Here is a 21,812-nt window from a genome sequence, read left to right as displayed (position 1 = left end):
AAGCCAGAGGCGTGGGGAGGCGCGGTAGCTTCTGGGAAATGTAGTTCTGCACTGTACCACGTCACCAAGATGGCTCCCGCCTCTGTTTTTACGAGAGGGTTACGTGTTATTTGGAATCTCGCCCTGCAGACGTGTAAAGCCTAGTCAGTGAGTTTGAGCTGCCCTTATTATACACGATGGCACACCACCGTCCTTCCTGGTAACAGTAAAAACCGTAGTGTTTGGGTCCCGGTCTCTTATTCCCTACCACTACCTAGACGAGCTGGGAAAAGTTCGCGGGAAAAATTGACTAGATCCCCGAGACTTCTGGGAAATGTAGTCCACAGTCAAAAGAAGGAAGTGGAGAAAGATCCGCTAGTTCAGAGCTCTGTTGGGCAGAGACCTCTGGGCGTGCTGGCAGGAGTGCGCACGCGCAGGCTCCGTGGCTCGCCATCGTCGCCTTTGTCTGCCGGTGAGTTTGATTTGGGGGTCTGTAGGGCCGTCGTTTTCCTGGGCCCGGTCGATCAAAAGAAGCTGTAGGTTAGGGTTTGCTGCTCCTGCAAGGGCGAGGATGCCCGAAGGGGTGAGAATCGCTTACTCTGACAGCGGAGCTGGGAACTTGGGCGGATGGGGGCTGGGGAGAGCCAGGGTGGGTTTGCGGGTGGGGTGAGCTTACGTGTGAGGGTGTTCTTTGGTTGGTTTCAAGTTAGAGAGAAACTAAATTCAAGTTAGTGAGAATACATGAATGGGAATCCACTTGTCACATTTTAAGAATAACGCGTTGTTCTGGAAAACAGGAAAGGGAAAAAATTGAGTCGTTTTAAAGTTTTTTTTTTAATAAAACATGTCAGTACAAAATGAAACCAACGTTCCTTTGAAAAATCTTTGTTTTGTAACGAAGATTTCCAAAAACTTGCTTTTGGGTGCCTACACATCAGGAGGAATTAACTTAGTACTTGGAGAAACTTAGGTCGAGCTTTTTTGAGTAGCCTTTGAGTTTACGGTATAACCCTTGGGAGGTACTTTCCACTGGTACAGATTTGGAATAGCTTTAGGAAGGTTGTCCCCACCCTCGACAGAGAGGTCCAGAAGATATTTAGTACTCAAATACTCAAAGGGCTAGGCTCTTTGCCAAATTAAAACTCTTAAATTTGTTCAGATGTTCCCCATACCGAGTAGCTTTTGTTAAAATACAGTTTTTCTTCTGAATTTTAAAAAAGTATTTTGTCTTTTTTTTTTTTTTTTTTGAAAGAGGGTTTCTCTGCATAGCCCTGGTTGACCTGGAACTCACTTTGTTGACTAGGCAGGCCTCTGCTTCCCAAGTTTTGGGATGAAATGCCCGCGCCACCTTGCCTTGCATGTCACAATTATTTATTTTGAGACAGAATTTCTCTGTGTAGCCTTGCTATCCTGGAACTAGCTCTGTAAACCAGGCTGGCCTCGAACTCAGAGATTTGCCTGCTTCTGCCTTCCAGGTGCTGGGATTAAAGGCGTGCGTCACCACTAGCCGGCTTGTCGCACTTTTCCCCCCTTGGTTTTTTTCACACAGGGTTTCTCTGTGTAACAGTCCTGGGTGTCCTGGAACTGCTCTGTAGACTAGGCTGGCTTTGAACTCACAGAGATCTGCCTGTCTCTGCCTCCTGACTACTGGGGTTAAAGGCGTGGGCCACCACCACCTAGCTTTCGCATTTATTTTTAAAACATGTTTTTCTTTATTTATTAAAGATTTTATTTTTAAAGAGGTGTGTGTGTGTGTGTGTGTGTGTACACGTGTACTTGTGGGCGCGTGGCAGTGCTGATGGAAGCGGGAAGAGGCCATCAGATCTCCTGTGCTCCTGACTGCTGAGCGGGTTCTCCCGCCCATTAGCACATTTTTCTGTAAGTGAAAGGGCTAGTTTCAGGACAGGCTCCAAAGCCACAGAGAAACCCTGTCTCGAAAAACAACAACATCAACAACAAAAAAAAACAAAAAAAAAATTTTTTTTTTAGCCGGTTGGTGCTGGCTCACAACTTTAATCCCAGCACTTGGAGGCAGAGGCAAGTGATGGAGGACTCTCATTGGTTAATAAAGAAACTGCCTTGGCTTTTTGATAGGGCAGGATTTAGATAGATGGAGTAGACAGAACAGAATGCTGGGAAGAAGGGAAATTAGTCAGATGCCATGCCTCTCCTCTCTGGGACAGATGCCATGGAGCCAGCCGCCAGGTCAGACATGCTGAATCTTTCCCGGTAAGACACCACCTTGTGGTGCTACACACATTACTAAATATGGGTTAAAGCAAGATGTGAGAATTAGCTAGTAAGAGACTGAAACTAATGGGCCAGACAGTGTTTAAATGAATACAGTTTGTGTGTTGTTATTTCAGGTGTAAAGCTAGCCGTGTGGGATCTGGGCGGGATGAAAAGCAGGCCTGCTCAGCTCATCACTACAGGCAAGCAGATCTCTGTGAGTTCGAGGCCAGCCTGGTCTACAAGAGCTAGCTCCAGGACAGGCTCCAAAGCTACAGAGAAGTCTTGTCTCAAAAAAAAAAAAATAATAATAATAATAAAAAGAGTCAGTGTCAACAATTGGATATATGAAGAAAAAAGTCATTCAAACTAGCAGGGAAGACATAGCTTGTTTTTCGTGTGTGTTGTGTACATCTGCATGTGGGTGTGTGCATAAGTACTCATGAGTGCACACGTACATGTATGCATGCGTACGCACATGTATGCATGCGTGTGCATATGCATATGGGCGCTATAGGGTAGAGGTAGATGCCAGGCGTCTTGCTCTCTACCTTATTGTGTGAGTCAGGGTCTCTTACTAAGTCAGGCTGTCTCACTGAGTGAGCCTCGCTCTCCCACTGAGCCTGGAGCACATTGACAGCAGCCTGGCTGGTCAGTAAGCTTTGGGATCCACTTGTCTCTGCCCCCTCTTCCATCTGTAGACTCAGGACCTAGTGCCTTTCCTGACCATCTCTCCAGCCCCAACTTGTTCTAAATTACCCTCTGATACCGTCAAGCCTAGGATTGTGGGATTTACCTTTTTTTTTTTTAACCCCTAAGTACTCCCATCTACTGTGGTTTTCTCAGAAACAGATTACAGAGGTCTCTTTTTAAGGAGTCTTTTTCTAATTTTTTTAAACTTTCTTTTTATATATTCTTTGTGTCTTTCATATCACGCATCTCAATCCTGTTCATCTCTGTGCCCCTTCATATCTGCCTTCTGCCCTTGCAACCTCCCCCAATAGAATAAAATTTAAGAAATAAAAAGGAAAAAAAATCTCGTTATGGAAGCCGCACTGTGACACAGTGAATCACATAAGTAAACCTGTTGGTCCATATAGCTTTACTTGGAAGTGTTTATTGCAGAGAATCATTGGTCTGGCTCAAAGCCTCTGATTTTTTCTACACTATCAGTGCTGGGCCCTCACCGGGACTCCTCTTGGATATCCTGTTGTTGCCCAGTGTCATGGAGATCCTGCAGCTTTGGGTCTGGAGGACCGACTCCTTCATGTGCCTCCACAGATAATAGATGAGGTGGGTGTTGGGGTGGGCCAGCTCATAGTCCTGGTTCTGGGCCTGGGTGGTTGCTGATTGGTCAACCCACCAGCTGTCCCCTGTCCTCACCACCAGGGTGAGCTCTCCAGCTTTGACCCAGCTAGTTCACCCCTTGGCAGCAATGAGCAAGGGGCGAGGCCAGTTTTCCTGTTTCCAGGCTCAGGGTCAGCTCTCCCACACCTGGACCACCAGGCCAGCTCTGTGTTGCCCAGGCAAGGTGCAGGGGCCACTGTCCTGAGTGCTGCAGCTGGTGAGGGCAGGCACAGCTCTTCTGCTCTTATGACCCCAGGGTCATCTCTCCCACCTGCCACGGGGTAAGGGTGGGGGGCAATCTTTCACCTGCCCACACCACCAGATGGCAGATGAGGGGCAAGGCTGGGTCTCCCATGCTCATGTTCTCTGGGTAATTCACTGGTACCCGTCAGTAGCTCTTTGCTGCCCAGGTGAAGTGCAGGGTCCACCTTCATGAGTGCTGCAGCTGGTAAGGGGAAGGGTCACCTCCCTTGTCCTCTCCACCACATGGCAGACAAGGGGATGTGACCAGCTGTTCCAATCACTCACTCAGGCAGTTCTACAGTGATGCTCAGGTGAGGGACAGGACCCACTTTCCCGAGTACTGCAGCTGGTTAGGGGGAGGGTCGGCTCCCTCGTCTGCCGCATGTATCGAGGGGTAAAGGGGCATCTCTCCCCGCCCGTGCTCTACATGACAGGTGAGTAGTGGGGACAACTCTCCCATGCCCACAACTTAGAGGTGGACTCACCCACACCTCCACCAACAGGGTGGGCTCTTTTGTGTTGCCCAGGTGAGGTGCAGGGCCTGCTTTCTCCTGAGCGGTGCAGCTGGTGAGAGGCAGGGGCAGCTCTCCTACCTGCCTCAGGCATAGAGGGGTGGGAGGTGGGGCATCTCTTCCTGGCCCATGCCATTATATGGCAGATGAGGGGCAGGGCCAGATCGCTCATGCTCCAGTTCTCAGGGCCAGCTCATCCATGCCTACATGCAGGGTCAATCTCTTGTGCTGCCCAGGAGAGGTGTAGGACCCTTTCTCCTGAGTGCTTCAGCCAGTGAGTGGCGGGACCAACTTGTACAGCCCTATTCTCTTGGCCTTTGGTGGTATCGGGAGTCATGGGCATCAACAGAGACCGCAGCTGCGTCCGAGACATGATCCCAGACATGGGCCTGACATTGGCAATGAAGCCATCCATCTCTGCCCACTCCTCACTTCTTTTGCCTCTTCAGATATGCCTCTCTCTGTCCACAGGACATGAACCATTCTGCCTTTCTCTCTCTCTCCCCCACACCACACTATACATTTGCTCACTGTAATAGTGCCACCTACCTGGTGTCACAGGTGCTGGGTGGGCCCGTGCTTTCTCCTTGGAGCCCAGGACAGACAGACCCAAGCCCACGTGTGGGTCTCCTTGTCTTGCTCAGTCCGTCATGGTGACGGGCAGGACCATGCTTCCTCATCACAAGGAGACCGTAATAGTTGCCATCTGCCTGGCATCTCCTGGTTGGTGAGAAGGTGTTGCTGGAGACCCCTCGTGGACTAGGGCTAGAAAGCCTGGGTTGCATGTGACTGAGTTCTGCCTGCCCCAGCCATATGGTGTGGGGCAGATGTGTGGCTGGGGTCCTCTCGTGCAGGCTCGGGCTCTACATTTTTAATCTGTACGTCCAGCGGTCTAGTGAATGGCTCCATTTGGAGGTTTCAGAAGACCTTCAACCTGACTGTCCTAAAACTCAGTATGTAGACCAGGCTGGCCTGGAACTTGGAGTGTAAGAGAACAAGCCTTGTGTTGCCATACACCACTACAAGGAGAATTCCTCGTAACACAGGATCGATAAATGTTTGCTAAATTCAGGTTGTGCATATAATTACAGAAGCCTAAATTACATTTAATTTCTCCAAGAGTTACTAAACCTAGGTAAAATACTAGACCTGAGAAGGTTTTAAGAGCTGAGTTGTTAGTATTATCCAAATAATTTCCTGTATATTTTGTTTGTATTGTTCATGATTGATAATGACTTTTTCTTTTCTTTCTTTTGTTTTTGTTTTTTGAGACAGGGTTTCTCTGTAGTTTTGGAACCTGTCCTGGAACTAGCTCTTGTAGACCAGGCTGGCCTCAAACTCAGAGATCCGCCTGCCTCTGCCTCGCGAGTGCTGGGATTAAAGGCGTGCGCCACCACCGCCTGCCTAAATTGATGACTTTTAAAAGAAACCGTGTTTTTGTTTTGCTTTTGTTCTTGTTGGGAGTGAACCCCTAACCTTCTCAAGGCAAAACCCTTGTGTGTGTGTGTGTGTGTGTGTGTGTGTGTGTGTGTGTGTGTGTGTGTGTGAGTGTGTGTGTGTGTGTGAGTGTGTGTGTGCGTGTGTGTGTGTGTGTGTGTGTGTGTGTGTGTTTGGGTATTTTGCCTGATTGGATAGGTGAGTACAACATGCACTTGTCTGGTGTCTTTTGGAGGTCAGAAAAAGATGTCACATTCCGTGCATCTGGAATTACAGATGATTGTGAGCTACCATATGGGTTCTGGGACCCTTGCAAGAGCAGGAAGTAGTCTTAACCACTGAGCTTCCTCAGCAGAAGAAGGTCATCTGCAGCCTTTTCTCCCTCTCTCCCTCTCTCCCTCCCTCCCTCCCTTCCTTCCTCCTTTTCTCCTTTCTTTTCTTTCTTTTGAGATTTTAAAACTGATTTTTATTTTATATGTATGGTTGTAGTTGTTTTTTTTATTCTTTGGGGGCCTGTCACCCAGCTCCCAAATAAATATGAATGCCTGGCCTTAGCTTGGCTTATTTCTAGCCAGCTTTTCTTAACTTAGATTATCCCATCTACCTGTTGCCTTTAGGTCTTTACCTTTCTCTATTCTATATCTTTCTTCCCACTTACTCTGTAGCTGGTTGTGTCCTGGGTCGCTGGCCCCTGCCATCCTCCTCTCCTTTTCCTTTTCTCTCTCCTCCTCCTCATCTACTTCTATTCAGTCTGCCTTGCTGCCCTGCCCATTCTGTCTCCTGTCCAGCTATTGGCTGTTCAGCTTCTTACCAAACCAATCAATCAGGTGTTTTAGGCAGGCAAAGTAACACAGCTTCATAGAGGTAAACAAATGTAGCATAACATAATACAACACATCTTTGCATCATTAAATAAATATTTCACAGTATAAATGGTTATAACATATCTTAAACTAATATTCCACAACATACGGGTTTTTGCCTATATGTATCATATGCATACAGTACGCACAGAGGCCAGAAGAGGACACTCAATCTTATAGACCTGGAGTCCTGATGGTTTGTGAGCTGTCCTGCAGGTGCTGGGAACCGAACCTGGGTCCTCCGAAAGAGCAGCCATTGTTCTTAACTCCTGAGCCATCTTTCAAACCCCCTTTCTTTTTTGGACTCAAGATGGGGTCTCACTATGTAATTCTGGCTGTCTGGAACTCACTTTGTAGACCAAGCTGGCCTCAAATTTATAGAAATGTGCCTGCCTCTGACTCCTGATTAAAAGTGTGTGCTACTACTCTCAGCTCCTCTTTAACTTTTTAAAGACAGTTTTTCATGTTGCACAGGCTGGAACTCACTACTTGAACTTCTGCTCCTCCAGCCTCTGTCGCCAGAGTGCCTATACCAGTTTATAGTCTCTCTTTCTTTTTCCAAATGTGTGTGTGTTGTGCATGTGTTTTTTATATATGTTGACACATACTGGTGGTGGAAGCGCATGTACACATGAGTGTGCATGCATGTGGGTGGGTCTTACACTGATGTTAGAATCGCCCTCCGTCTGTTTTGTTTGTTTGTTTTTTTTGAGACAGGGTTTCTCTGTAGCTTTGGAGCCTGTCCTAGAACTCACTCTGTAGACCAGGCTGACCTTGAACTCGCAGAGATCCGCCTGCCTCTGCCCCCGCAGTCCTGGGATTAAAGGTGTACGCCCATGACTGCCCGGCTCCCCCCATCTACTTTTCTCTTTTTAAGGCATTTTCTCTCGGCCACACTCAGCGCCTATGGCTCGTGCTACTCGCCACCTTGCTCTCGGGGTTCCTTCTCTGCCCTCTGACAGTGGATCCTAGGGAGGCGAACACCTCTCTTCATGCTTGCTGTTACAGATACTTTAATCACTGAGCCATTTCTCTGGGCTTCTGTTTACTTTTTTGAGACAGGTAGCCAAGTCTTTCCTCAAACTCTCCATCTTCCTGCCTCGATTTCCAAGTTGCTAGTACGGAAACACATGCTCCCACTCCTGCCTTAAACCCGTTGCGGGGAAAATGATAAGACAGCAGTTTGCCTTCAGGTGGGAGTGAGGCCACCTGTGACACCTGCCCAGACGTCATGGTGAGATGGCAGTTTGGGCAACCTCAGAAAAGTCGGTGTCATAGTTTCTCTGTATAACTTAAATTCTGAAAATGAAATACCTTGTGTTACCCTCGTCCGAAGTACATTTTGGTTTTAAGCAGAATTTTGGGTTTATCCTGAAATGTGCCAACGCTCTTTCCCTTTGCTCGTGGGCCTGACCGCATCGAGGCTCCTAGACGCACGGAACTTGGTTGTTTTCGCAGGCCAGCAGAGCGGAAGTTTGCCTGCCCTTCAAACCTCTTGAGAGTTCTGAGGCCTCAGCCTGACTTGTGGCTGCTTCTTTGATTTCCAGAGATATCAGCGTCCTGAAGGGCTTTCTCTTTGCAAGTTTAGAGTGTACACTTCAAACAGAAACGGTGGGTGGCTGAGAAGTTGAGTCTGCAGGTGAGTGTGTACTGTTCATGTCCTGGTGCAGCAAGGCTTTGCAACCGCCTGTGGGTTTTTAGTGTTTTTTTTTTTTTTTCTATCAGCTCAGCCTCATTAGGAGGGATGATTGCTCAAAGTCCTTTAGACAAGTCAGTGATCCAGGCGGTCCAGACTCTCTGCTTTCCTTTCCTCACCCTCTACAGGATTGGTTGCTCTTCTAAGTTCTCCGTTGCATGCCTGCCCCCCTCCTTCATTTCCAGACCTAATTTTATTTATCAGTCGATCTCATTTGGCCCTTATTTATTACAATCTTAAACATATACGGCATTGTTTTTTCTTTTAACTTTTTATAATATTAGCTATAATGTTTATTTGTTTATCTTCAGTGGAAGGGGTCTATCTTAGTCATTGTTCTCTTGTGTGAAGAGGCATCATGACCAAGGCAACTCTGTACAAGAAAGTGCAGTTGTGGGCTTGCTTACAGCATCAGGGCTAGTCTGTCATCCCATGTGGGGCCACATAGAGGCACGGGGTGTTCACGCTGCTGGAGCAGTAGCTGAGAGCCGTGTTCTGTCTCCAATCTGTGCACTGGGCCTGCTATGGAGCGTTTGAAACCTCAAAGTCCACTCCCCGTCACACTCCTCCTCCAAGAAGGCCACACCTCCTAATCCTTCCCAAACGGTGCTGCCCCCTGAGTGACTAAGCATTCGAATTTATGGGCCTATGAGGGCCATTCCCATTCCAGCCACCACAGGATTAAACCCAGTCTTCCTTAAGTTTGGAATCTTCAGTTGGCAACGTGCTGAGAATACTTTTTTCTTGATATTTACCTTCTAGGTCTTTCCACTGATAAGAGCTGTATTATGGGAGTAGGGATGTAGCTCAGTTTGTGGGTTTCTTGCTTACAGGGACCTTTGAAGTCCTGCCTTTTGTCCCCGGCAGCGTGTAAATCATACACATTGGCACATGCCCGCCTTTGGTCCTCAGCACCCTGTAAATCATGCAAATTGGCACATGCCTGGCACAGGCAGGAGAAGTGGAAGCTGTCAGTCATCCTCAGCTACATGGTGATTTCGGGGCCATCCTAGTTTGCATGAGACCCTCAAAAAGAAACGTGTCAGTTGTTAAGAGCAGGTTTTGCTCGTTCTCAGCACCCTCACTGCATGGCTTACAAAGCCTGTAACTACCTTCCGGGGATTTGATGCTTCTAACCTCCGAAGGAACCAGCACTCATATGCTCATATGTACCCCACATACACAGATACACAGATAAAAGTTAAGTCTTTAAAAAACTGAATAGATAAGAGCAAGAGTTGAGGGTATCAGCTATTCATTTACATTCATAAATATCTACTCTTCCCAAATTATAGTTTATAGTTATCTAGTTATAATTTTTTCTTTTTTTTAATAACTTATTTTATTTATTTATTATTTTTGGGTTTTTTGAGACAGGGTTTCTCTGTAGCTTTGGAGCCTGTCCTGAAACTAGCTCTTGTAGGCCAGGCTGGCCTTGAACTCACAGAGATCCGCCTGCCTCTGCCTCCTGAGTCCTGGGATTAAAGGCGTGAGCCACTACCACCTGGCTTTGGTTATAATTTTTGGCAGGAGGTCTCTGTCTGTAGTCCAGGCTCCCTGGAGTTAGCTCAAGCTAACTTTGGACATGGCTGGCTTTTAAACATGTGGCACTCCTTCCGCCCTTGTCTCCCATTGCTGAGGCTGCATATGTGACTGTATACTCTTTTGTTGAGATCTGTCTCAGATTAAATTTGTCTCTGCCTGACACCTTATTTGCAGTCTTTCTAGTCAAGCTAGTTCAGTGCTCTCTGAGCCTTCAGTTTCCTAAATGCTCTTTGCCCTCTGGTGTTTAGTGTTTATCCCTCCATGCCCTTAGTCCTTTTTATTACCATTTTAGTGGGATTTCAAGAAAACATAGAGAAAAATGCATTTAAAAAATATTGTTAGCCAGGAATGGTGGTGCACGCCTTTAACCCAGCACACTGGAGGCAGAGGCAGGCGGATCTCTGCATTCAGAGGCCAGCCTGGTCTACAAACTGAGTTCCAGGACGGCCAGGATTGTTATACAGAGAAACCCTAACTCGAAAAACAAAGCAAAACAATGTTTGTTTATTTATTACACATTATATGTATATTTATTACATATATCTATCATTTATTTTTTCACCCTGTGATCGTGTGTATTATCAGTCTTAAGTGTTCATCGTGGTGGTTGTCTAGGCTTTTAATGTTTTCTCTTATTTTACTTATTAATGATGTGTGCATTGAAAAACAGTTAAAACTGCACGTATCTGGAAATGTTACTGTATTTCTGCTTTCATATGAAAAGACTAGACTTCAAGAGTTTAGTTTTGCCGGGTGGTGGTGGCGCACGCCTTTAATCCTAGCACTCGGGAGGCAGAGGCAGACGGATCTCTGAGTTCGAGGCCAGCCTGGTCTACAAGAGCTAGTTCCAGGACAGGCTCTAGAAACTACAGGGAAACCCTGTCTCGAAAAACCAAAAAAAAAAAAAGAGTTTAGTTTTTTTGGTCTTTGAGTTAGTTTTCTGCCTTTCTTCCTCTCCCTCCCGTTTTCTCTCCCCCCTTTCCTTCCTTTCGTCTCTCCTTCCTTTTCTTTCTTCCTTCCTTGCTTTTTTTTTTTCTCCCCAAGACAGCCCTGGCTCATCCTAGAACTCACTCTGTAGACCAGGCTGGCCTCAGATTCAGAATCTGCCTGCCTCTGCCTCCCAAGTGCTGGGATTAATGGCATGTGCCACCACCTTCTGAGTGTTAGCCTTGTGTTAAGGAAGAGTCTCATCTGTAGCCAGGCTGGTCTGGAATTCACTGTCTAATCCATGTTGGTCCTAACTGTCAGTGTCCCGAGCTCTGGGTTATGTGACCTACCATGTGTGACTTAAATAGGCTTTTTTGTAATAGCACATTTCTGCAGTTTTATTAGTAAAAATGGGAGAATTCACAGTTTGTTAAGGATGTAATTTATTATTGGATACTTACTACATTCTAGACACCAACAGTTTTACTCTTGCTAATTCTTTTAGTAACTTTTTGTTGTTGTCTTTTAGAAGCAGCCTCTGGTGTTTCTGCACAGATAAGGACACAGGATGAAAGACTTGCGAGTTAAGTCTCATATTTCTCTATAGAAACAGACTAAAAATTTTTTTTGGAAGACCTAGTATACAGAGTACTTTCCTCTGGGCACAGACATTGCATGTGGGGCTCAGCTGAAGAAAATGTGAAGTGTAATTTATCCACATTCACAATTTACTTGTGCAAGTGAGAGCAACTGTAAGAAAGAACCATTAACATAAAGGCGGTGCTGTATTTCTGTCCCTTGTCACCCCATCTCAGGCCACTCATGTAAAAAGTCTCTCGTTATATATCCAGCTTCACTAGATCCTTGTGTATCTAGTGAGTGTGAAAAAGCTTTCATCCTGTCTCAGTAGATGCTAGGAGAAAACCCTTGTGCGTAACAGAATGTTGGAAAGTCTTCATCCTGAGTCCGAGCTTCTGCATGATGAACCTGATTCTGGAGAGAAACTTTATGAATGTAATGAATGCAGAAAAACCTTTAGCCTAAAACAAAGCTTTGTAGAGCATAAGAAAACACACAGTGGAGAGAACTCACATGAGTGTACAGAATGCGGCAAGGCGTTTTCTCGAGTCTCATCACTTACTCTACATATGAGAAGTCACGCACGGAGGAAGTCATATAAATGTGGAAAAGCCTTCAGCCAGAGAGGAAACCTCCTTTCTCCTCAGAAGCAACATGCTGAAGAGAACCCCAATGACTGTGAGAAGACCTCCACTCAGATGACAGCCCCCCTCAGAAATCAGAGACGCACCGGGAGCAAACAGTTTGCGTGTAAGGAGTGTGGGAAAGCCTTCAGTGGCAAAGCGTATCTCAAAGACCATGAGAAAATTCATACAGGAGAGAAGCCATTTGAATGTGATCAGTGTGGAAGAGCCTTCAGCCAGAAGCAGTACCTCCTGAAACATCAGAACATCCATAGTGGAAAGAAACCTTTTAAATGTAATGAGTGTGGTAAGGCTTTTAGCCAGAAAGAGAACCTCATTATCCACCAGAGAATCCACACTGGAGAGAAACCCTACGAATGCAAAGGCTGTGGGAAGGCCTTCATTCAGAAATCAAGCCTCATTAGACACCAGAGAAGTCATACTGGAGAGAAACCTTACACATGTAAGGAGTGTGGAAAAGCCTTCAGTGGCAAATCCAACCTCACCGAGCATGAGAAAATCCATATCGGAGAGAAGCCGTACAAATGTAACGAATGTGGGACGATTTTCCGGCAGAAGCAGTATCTCATCAAACATCACAACATCCATACGGGCGAAAAACCCTACGAATGTAATAAGTGTGGAAAAGCCTTTTCTCGGATTACGTCACTCATAGTACACGTGAGAATTCATACAGGTGATAAACCCTATGAGTGTAAAATCTGTGGGAAAGCCTTCTGTCAGAGCTCCTCTCTCACAGTGCATATGAGGAGCCATACGGGTGAGAAGCCCTACGGCTGTAATGAGTGTGGGAAGGCCTTTTCTCAGTTCTCAACTCTTGCTTTACACATGAGAATCCATACTGGTGAAAAACCTTACCAGTGTAGTGAGTGTGGGAAGGCTTTCAGCCAGAAGTCACACCACATTAGACACCAGAGAATTCATATTCATTAAAGCTCTATAAATGCCTTATATTTAGGAACGCTTGAGCAGAATGTATGGTTGGTAATATATCAAAAGATTTATCTTACATTAAAGTTACACAAATGTAGGAAATCCTTCTATAGTGACTCAAAACTTAAATGTAAAGATATTTAATAAGATGTATCACAGTATTATATACTTCACAGGCTCTCACAATAAAAGTTATTAGTATAATTTTTTTGTTTGTTTTTTTTTCTCTGTAGCTTTGGGGCCTGTCCTGGAACTCACTTAATGGTAGACCAGGCTGGCCTTAAATTCACAGAGATCCATCTGTCTCTGCTTCCCAAGTGCTGGGATTAAAGTTGTGTACCACCAACCACCCAGCTAAGTACTATAATTTTGATACCCTTCTCAATGAACTTAGAGTCCAGTGATTCCAAGTATTATAGTCTCAGAAAGTTTATCAAATGTATTAAGATAATATGAGCAATATAAGTTTTGAAATTAAGAGGTAAAAATATTTTTGACATATGCTTTTCTATATGGGTCATTTGTAAAAATCACTTTTCAAAAAAGGCATTTTGGGACAGGGTCTCCCTGTGTTGATAGCCCAGGGTGACCTTAAACTCACTACATAGCCCAAGGTGGCCTCAAGTCGCTGGTTATTTGGTTACTCAGCCTCCCAGTACTGCAATTACAGATATCCATCACCATGCCAACTCACAAGTCTTTGTTAATAGAAATGAATAAAGTTGAGGCCATGACAGAATATTGAATCTAGAAATATGAATGAATTCATGGAGGATTGGTATTTGATTCTGGCAGTATCCCAGATCAGTACAAAAACCATGGATGACTTAAAAAATAATCTCAGGATAATCAGCTTTTGTGTGGGAAAATAATAGGTCTCTGAAGTCTTCATTTATTAAAGTATTTCTTAGGATCCAGTGTCTTTGCAGAAAGGAAAGCCTTGTTTAAGAACTTTCTAGGTGGATGGTTTTTAATACTTGAGTAGGAAAGAAATTCTAGAATCTTGAGCATTTAGACTTATTCTCAAGAAACTGATGCTCACGTAGGGAGCTGTGCACCAGTCAGTCTTCTCACTGCAGCATAAGTTACGGTAGCAAAAATCAGGTACAGGTATTTGTTTATGAAGTAGATAAATAAAATATGACAATCATACAGTAGAATATTCCAGCAGCTAGGCACAACTGGTTAAATTTATGTATTAACAGCAAAAGAAAAAGAAAAATCAGCATGAAGAAAATTGAATTGATAGTTATATTGTGATGATTCTTGTGTAAATTTGAATAAAACCAACTTGTCAACTCTGGTACTAAGCATTGCTTATGGGAAACACTTTTCTCTAAAACTAGGATTGGGAGGATATGTATTCAGTTCCCAAAAAGTGGCCATTGCTGTTACCGTGCGAATGGAGTTCTATAGAAGCGGAATGTGACAAAGCGGGGTAATTATAGCTACTCCAGGTTTATAGCTAAAAATCTGCTTTTCATTAAAAATAAAGGTTCCAAAGAAATGTAACAAATTGATAGTTCTACGTTGTGGCAACATATATTCTGTGCCATTTTTCTTAAAAAGCTAGCTATGAATGAGATACATATTATTACAAGAGTCCCCATGGTATGTGTGGGTACATCCCACGGTACCTGGTGGATACCTGAAGTATATAGTATTAACTGTTAGGTTTTCCTATGTACATACATGCCTGTGGTAAAGCTTATTAGTACCACAGGAGTCTAACGGCAACTTTTTACACAGCATTGTAACCGCAGCTTCTGACTTTCCCCCCTATTGAGAACATTCATGTCTTCACGGAAGCACAGCTTCCTTGCGCATCAATATTCTTGGGCTTTGGAGCCATTGTTGAGTGAAGGAAGTGTTGTGTAGTTTCTGTCCACTGATTGGATCCAGACAAATAAAATTTGGAGAAGTCCTGCCCTGATCTGGTTGTTTTCTTGTGCTATGGGTTTGATCCTTTTGCTGGGGCCTGGATTTTTTGGTGCTCTAGACCATGCCAAGAGACTGGTGATTCTGTCCTTAGATGTGGTGAGTGGGAAGTGGCGTCATGGTTACCATTACTGACTGGAGCAGGAAAAACCAGAAACCTATAGAATGTCATCAACTTTCATTCTCCCATTTGTCTGACTATATTAAAACTAGAATTTGACCTTTATGTGCCCCCTCCCATCCCTTATCTCTCGTATCTTCCTCATCTCTCTTACACACAAGGCTAACTTTGAATTCATAGCAGTTCTGCCTCAGTCTCGGATTACAAGGGTCAGCCATAATGCTAGACCTCACACTTGGTCCTATGTCTTAGGTGTAAGGTAACTCAAGAGAAGGGCTAACATACCTCCAGCTTTGTCTGAACCCTAGTGTTTCATGTAGCGTGACGTGCTCTAAACTGGCCTCGTGCTTTATTCCATTCCCTGAATAGTAACTTCCATGGGTGATTTTCCTTAGGATTGGAAAAAAAAATCCAAAGAAACTACAGCCTGATCTAGAAGAACAAACGAGAAATCCCTTTACCCAGTTTCTAAAACAAGCTGGGTTGAATACCGAACTTTTGAGAGCTCAAATCTTAGGAGAACGGTGGTTGATGGCCGCTAGAGAAGGCGGAGATTGGGACTACTCTGAAAACGAGTAGTAAGTGGACTCTTCCTGCCCGATCCAAACTACCAGTCTGGCTGTTACACTCAAATTCACTCTCCTTCTATTGGGGATAGAGCGTGATGGTTGTTCTGAGACAGCCTTGGCTGACCTTGAGCTCACAGATCCATCTGCTTCTGTCTCCTGAATGCTGGAATTAAGGACATGTACCACTGTGTTTGGCCCACGTTTTCTTCTAGGGAAAGGTGTGGGGGACAGGGTCTTTCATAACCTAGGTTGTTCTTGAAGCTGCTACATAGCCAGGAATAACCTTGAACATTGCATCCTCTGTCTGCTCCTCCCAAGTTCTGGGATTTCAGACATGCCCTAGTAAGCCCAGATGCTAGGTAAGTACCATACAGACTGACCAGCATTCCAGCTGTCAAACCCATGTCCACGTTCGTTCAGGCCCCTTAGGTGTACTCACATGAAGAAACCCATGTGGGCCTAACTCACCTTGCCTAGAGGGGCCATATTTGGGAGAATGTTCTGCTTTGCAATGTAGCTAAAGACAGACATGATGTCACACACAAGGGGTGAGCTTGCAGCCTCAAATTCTTTTCAGCCAATATTAGTCCATTCATGAGGGCAGAGCTGTTGCAAGAAGGGCTGCTTGTTTGTCCCGGCCGCCCAGAACTGAAATAACCACATGGAAGCTGTATTAATTAAAACACTGCTTGGCCCATTAGCTCTAGCTTTTTATTGGCTAACTCATATTAATTGAATCATTTCTATTAATTTGTATATCACCACATGGCAATGGCTTACTGGGTAAAGTTCCTAGCATCTGTCTCAGGCAGGTCCATGGCATCTCTCTGACTCCACCCTTCTTCCTCCCAGCATTCATTTCCGTCTTCCCCGCCCACATAAGTTCTGCCCTATCAACAGGCCAAGGCAGTTTATTCATTAACCAAGAAAAGCAACACACAGACAGAAGGACCTCCCACACCACAGAGCTCTCCTGGTATGTCTGGGTGTCGTCCCTTACCCCAGCAGACAGGCTCAGTATGTAATCTTGGCTGACCTAGAACTTCCTTTGTCCAGGCTTGCCTGAGACTCATAGAGATCTGCCTGTCTCTGCCTCCTGAGTGCTGGGATATAAGGCGCATATCACCGTGCCTGGCTACGCTTGCTTTTGCAAACTAAAATAACACATTTGTAAGGGGGTACGTTAAATCACAGCAAAGTGCAACTGATTTTGTAGCCTGCAAATTTGGCAATTTATTTCATTTTTTAAAGATTTGTTTGTTTGTTTGTTTGTTTATTATGTATACAACATTCTGCCTCCATGTATGCCCACACACCTGAAGAGGGCACCTGATCTCATTACAGATGGCTGTGAGCCACCATGTGGTTGCCGGGAATTGAACTCAGGACCTCTGGAAGAGCAGCCAGTGCTCTCAACCACTGGGCCATCTCTCCAGCCCCCAATTTATTCATTGTTTACATGGATTTTTAAAAATATTTTTAAGGTTTATTTGTTTTACACGTATGAGTGTTTTGTCTACATATATGTTTGTGCGGGTCAAAACTCAGAAGAGGACTTCAGATTTCTAGATTTTGGAACTGGTGTTATAGACAGTTTCAAGCTCCAATATGTGTTTCGGGAATCAGATCCATGTCCTCAACAAGAGCAACAAGAGTTCTTAAGTAACCACTGAGCCATCTCTCCAGCTACACAGTGGTTCTTTTGTTTGTTTTCAGACAGACTCAGTAACCAGGGTAGCCTACAATTCACAGTTCTCAAGCCCCAGGCTCTCTAGTGTTGAGCCACGTACTGCCACACTGAGCTAGATAGAAAGCACTTCCTTAATACTTGATAACTGTGTGCTTGAGGGTGAAAATACTAGAAAAGTCTGCAGTGGAGTAATTTTATGAATTACTGGGATTGGTCAAATAAAAGCCTTCAGTTTTCCTATACCTCCTGGATGTGTATTGGTTAGACACCTCTATAGATCCAGAGGCTCTGGCAAATCTCAAGGCCTTTGTTACTCAGTTGGTCCCTGAAAGTCATAGAACTATACAAAAGATGAATGGGTTTGCAGGAAAGAACAGGTCACAAGTATTAGAAATAGCCCAGAAAATGGTTGATGTCAGAGATCTTTACACAAGGACCAATGTCAGGGTCCAGCCCTGACATAAATCATTTCTCGTGCCAGAGTGGAGGTGTGGGAATGAAAACTCACATAACTTTATCAGGACGGAGTTTTTAGGGACCCTTTATGAAATCCTGAGTTCACATCCTGAAAATTTCCCGCGTTTATTCTCCAAACAGCTTTTATACCAAAACATAAGTTGAGGGGGGAATTCATTAGCATTCTGTTTCCTAGGTAGCGGGGAGAATGACTTAGGTCACATCTACAACTATGCCTGCTCTGTCACATAGACTGAAAAACACATCTTCCCCAGGCTATATCCTAAATTACAATAGAAGGGGCAGAATGACATCGGCATATCCTGACAGTTTGCTTAGGATGGCGTCAGGCTTTCTCACTATGTAAAGCTAGGTGACCACCTTCTCTGTGGCAGGTGCAAATTGTGCTTTGCCAGGTTGCTCAGAATCCTGGCTGCCATACAATGTAGAAATATGGGCCTGTATAATCCAGCCCATACAGACCAATGCACCTAATAAAAAAAAATGGGTCATTGGAAAAATGAATGCCCATGATAGAAACAGGTAGATAACCTCCTCCCACACCCAAGCCAATCCTAGCAAAATCAAACATTCAGTTGTCTAGCTTCAGAGGAATAAATAATTCAGTAGCCACACCTTTGGTCAAACAGCCTGCTGTTCATCCTTGAGCAAGAATAGGTTTGACTTCTCTAACCTTTAGTCAAGATGCAAGGGATCCAAAAGTGGGCCCTCGCACATAGTGCAGCTAACATCTGGAGCTATGCCCATTTGTGTCTAGCAATACCCCATAGCTTGGAAGCAGGGAAGGGGTTTGGTTTCACATTAGCCACCTCCTTGAAGTAGGCATACTTACTCCTTGTCAGTCAGTCTGTAATACCCCTTGCTTGCCTGTCTGAAAGTCTGGATGGAATTCAAGACTATAGATTAGTACTCAAAAGATGCATCCTTTTCCATCCCCCTGTTAAAATTGAGTCAGCCCATCTGATTTGAATGGGCTGAGCCTGAGCTGAAGCTATTGGGACAGCTAACCTGGACCAGACTGCCTGGGTTCAAAACCTCTCCCACCATCTTCAATGAAGCCCTCAGGATTTATCTCTTTTTCAGTAAGTACCCAAATGTAGCCTGGCTTCAATATGTGAATAATTTATTATTGTTAGCTAAAAATGAGGACTGTTTGGGAACTTAAGGCCTTTTGGGAACTTTAGTTCAGTTAGGCTGGACTTCTAAAAGAGAAATTCAGATTTGCTTGTTCTAGGTTATCTACTTGGGATATGAACTGAGACAAGGGAAAAGACTGCATACTGGTTCTAATGCAAATCCCAGCTCCAACTGTCGGGGTCCAACCCCAACATAAATTGTCTCTCTGGACCTGCCTGGAGACATGGGAATAACTGAGACACAGTTCACACAGCAACATCGGAAGGGAGTCTCAGGGTTCATTCACATCCTGAAGATCACCCATGTTTATTTTCAAAACAGCTTTTATATCCAAAGGTAAACTGAGGGGGAAGTCATTAGCATTCTGTTTCTGGGGTAGCAGGACTAAAGTCACACCCATAACTATGGCTGCTCTGTCACTAACTTGGGTTAACACATTTTCCCAGGCAATCTCCATAATTACAAAGAAGGGAGCAGAACAGCACTAGCATATCCTGACCCTGGGGACAGCCTGTCTGTAGGTGCGAGGTGACCACTCAGGCGTGAGCTGTGGCTTGAGAGCCCGGCTGCCATACAATGTACAAATATGTGGCCTGTAGAATATTGCCCACAATCCACTCTCTCTTAATAAATTTAAAATATAAACCTGTGCTTCTGCGACAGAACAGAATATCACGTCTGCCTTGGGCAAAGACTTCCCCCTTTACCCCAAATCACCCATCATTGGAAGTCAGGCATATTTTATTTTATGTGACCTCCTGTCTTAGGTTTTTAGATGGGGAGAAACTTCAAACCCATCATTGACTGCTGATCTCTGTGAAGAAAAGAGATTAGGGGAGAGAGATACCTTTGGGCTCTGTGTCTTGGAGCCATATTTTCTTGTTAGGATAAATTATAATGCTTTATGAATAATCATGCTCCTAAAGGCTATAGTCTCCTATTTAAAGGAGAGGAGAATCACCTGAGTTGAAATGTTTTTTCAGCTAATTTAGAGCACCTCTTAAATTTTTTACATTGTATCAAAATCTAAAATTCTTAACATATGCATTAAATCCCAACATTTTCAGGGTATGTCAAACTTTTCTCAGAATCTTATAAGCAGTTACAAACATCATCAGGTCAATACCAACTTTTCTCAACATCTTATATGCAGTTACAAATATCAGGTCAATACCATAACAATGAATTGACAATTAAACATATCACAACTTTCTTAAATCCACATTAATCAATGGACAAGAAAAGCTTTTCTGATGGGTAAGAGTAAGTGACATTTCTGTTATCAAATACCAGTTCCAGTCTCTAGCAGTCGTTAAACCCTTAGGCTGCCCCCTTCTAAACGGGTCTCAGTCATTTCTTATTTTGAGTCTTTCTTTCCCTGCGGGGAAAGCTTAGGTCTTAGTTCCCAGGTCCAATATTTTAATCAAAATGAATTCTGCATCCCAGAGACTAAAACAGTCAAATGTTCAGTCTGCATCTCAGCTCCAAAGCAAAGAGGATTCAAACTGCAGAAAATTGTAGTCATTGTGGTCAGGTCACCTCGGCAGGTCCTCTTGGGCTGTGTCCAGAATGTCTGGGGGCAGCTCAGGTTCTTGCAGTGCAGAATGGCATCTTGCAGTACAAAGTGGCGGCAGTGACAGCAGGGTCAGGACCATGGGTTTCTCCTCCATCTCCTTTCATTTTGTCTCTCCTGCTGGGACATTATCAGCTATGATGTCATCAAGTCTAGTATTCTTTTGCTGACGACACCGTACCAGTCGCTCTGGAAGTCATCTCACTTGATCTTCATCCTGAGAAAAAACACAGACATGCCCTTGACCCTATATTAATATAGGTCTGGCTCTGTCCATATTCCAGTGAAAGGGTCTCTCTATCTTGCTTTGGCAAAGGTGGTCTTTGTACTATTATGCCAAAATCTGTCTGCTGCTGATCACTCATGGACATCCATATTACAAAAAATTTAGCGTAAATAGTGCATGATTTAAGGCATTATGTAACATCTGAGGATACAATTCTGCTTTTATCTTTTAAAGTTGTGTTTTCAAGGAGCTAAGTGCATTCTCCACAATTCCTTGCCCTTGAGAATTATAAGGAATACCGGTCTTATGTATGATATTCCATTGGGCACAAAATCTTTGAAATGCTCTCTTAACATATCTGGACGTAGTCTGTCTTTATTACTTTTGGGGTTTCCATGCATGAGAAGCATTTCAAGCAATGAGTTATTACATGCTTAGCAGCTTCTCCAGTTTGTGTAGTGGCCATCATGTACCCTGAATATGTATCAATTGTCACATGCACATATTCTCAATTTTCCAAATTCACTAACATGAGTAACATCCATTTGCCATGTAAGATTAGGAAGCAGTTCTTGGGGATTAACCCCCAAATGAGGTACAGGTAAATATTGAGTCCAGTTTCTGGAGGCCAGCTGGCTGCCAACTGAACTGGCCATAGTGTGGGGGCCAGAAAATGTGAGCCGGTTTCCATGTTGATCAAAAGTCAGAGAGCTGAGACTTTCCTCTAGTTCCTTCAAGGTCCCATCTAGATGTTGATTTAGAGAGCTCTGCTCACTCAAGGTGATTGTCTAAAGGTGTGCCTAATTGCCAGACCTTGTGCTCCAGGAATAGAGAAGTAGATCTGTTCCTACCTCAAGCAAAAGTCTAAGGATCACCTAAATTCCAGCTCCCTTTATGGAGCCAACTTGGGATTCCATCCAGGGAGTGGTTTGCCTATAGAATGTTTTGGTCTAGGGCATAAATGTGACTTGTTTTGTTCTAGCAACAGAATGTTTTATGAATGTAGTCCGCAACTTTCTATTGGTATGTTCATTTCCTTGTATCATGTTAATGTAGTCTTTTGTCTTTACTCCTATCTTTTGGGGTCAGGCTGTTTTAAGCAGTTGGAAATTAAAGGCAAGAGAAATTTTCAGTACTCACTGGAATG

The 21,812-nt window shown here is 44.3% G+C and overlaps 1 protein-coding gene across 2 annotated transcripts; it reads left to right on the top strand.

The window, feature by feature from the left end:
* The first annotated feature begins 334 nt into the window (after positions 1–334).
* On the top strand, positions 335–14,867 carry Znf260 (zinc finger protein 260). 2 transcript variants are annotated; one of them, XM_038340727.1, is made up of 3 exons: positions 412–451; positions 8,158–8,249; positions 11,308–14,867. In XM_038340727.1, the coding sequence occupies exon 3, from the start codon at positions 11,720–11,722 to the stop codon at positions 12,932–12,934; it is 1,215 nt and encodes a 404-aa protein (XP_038196655.1). In that variant the 5' UTR covers positions 412–451; positions 8,158–8,249; positions 11,308–11,719; the 3' UTR covers positions 12,935–14,867. The 2 variants fall into 2 exon arrangements, with proteins under 2 accessions (XP_038196654.1, XP_038196655.1); XM_038340726.1 differs by lacking the exon at positions 8,158–8,249 and having other exon boundaries at positions 335–451.
* Positions 14,868–21,812: the final 6,945 nt, after the last annotated feature.

The sequence above is a fragment of the Arvicola amphibius genome, chromosome 8 (assembly GCF_903992535.2).
Source record: "Arvicola amphibius chromosome 8, mArvAmp1.2, whole genome shotgun sequence".
In the NCBI taxonomy this organism is placed as follows: Eukaryota; Metazoa; Chordata; class Mammalia; order Rodentia; family Cricetidae; genus Arvicola; species Arvicola amphibius.
This window is presented reverse-complemented; position numbering and strand designations above follow the sequence as displayed.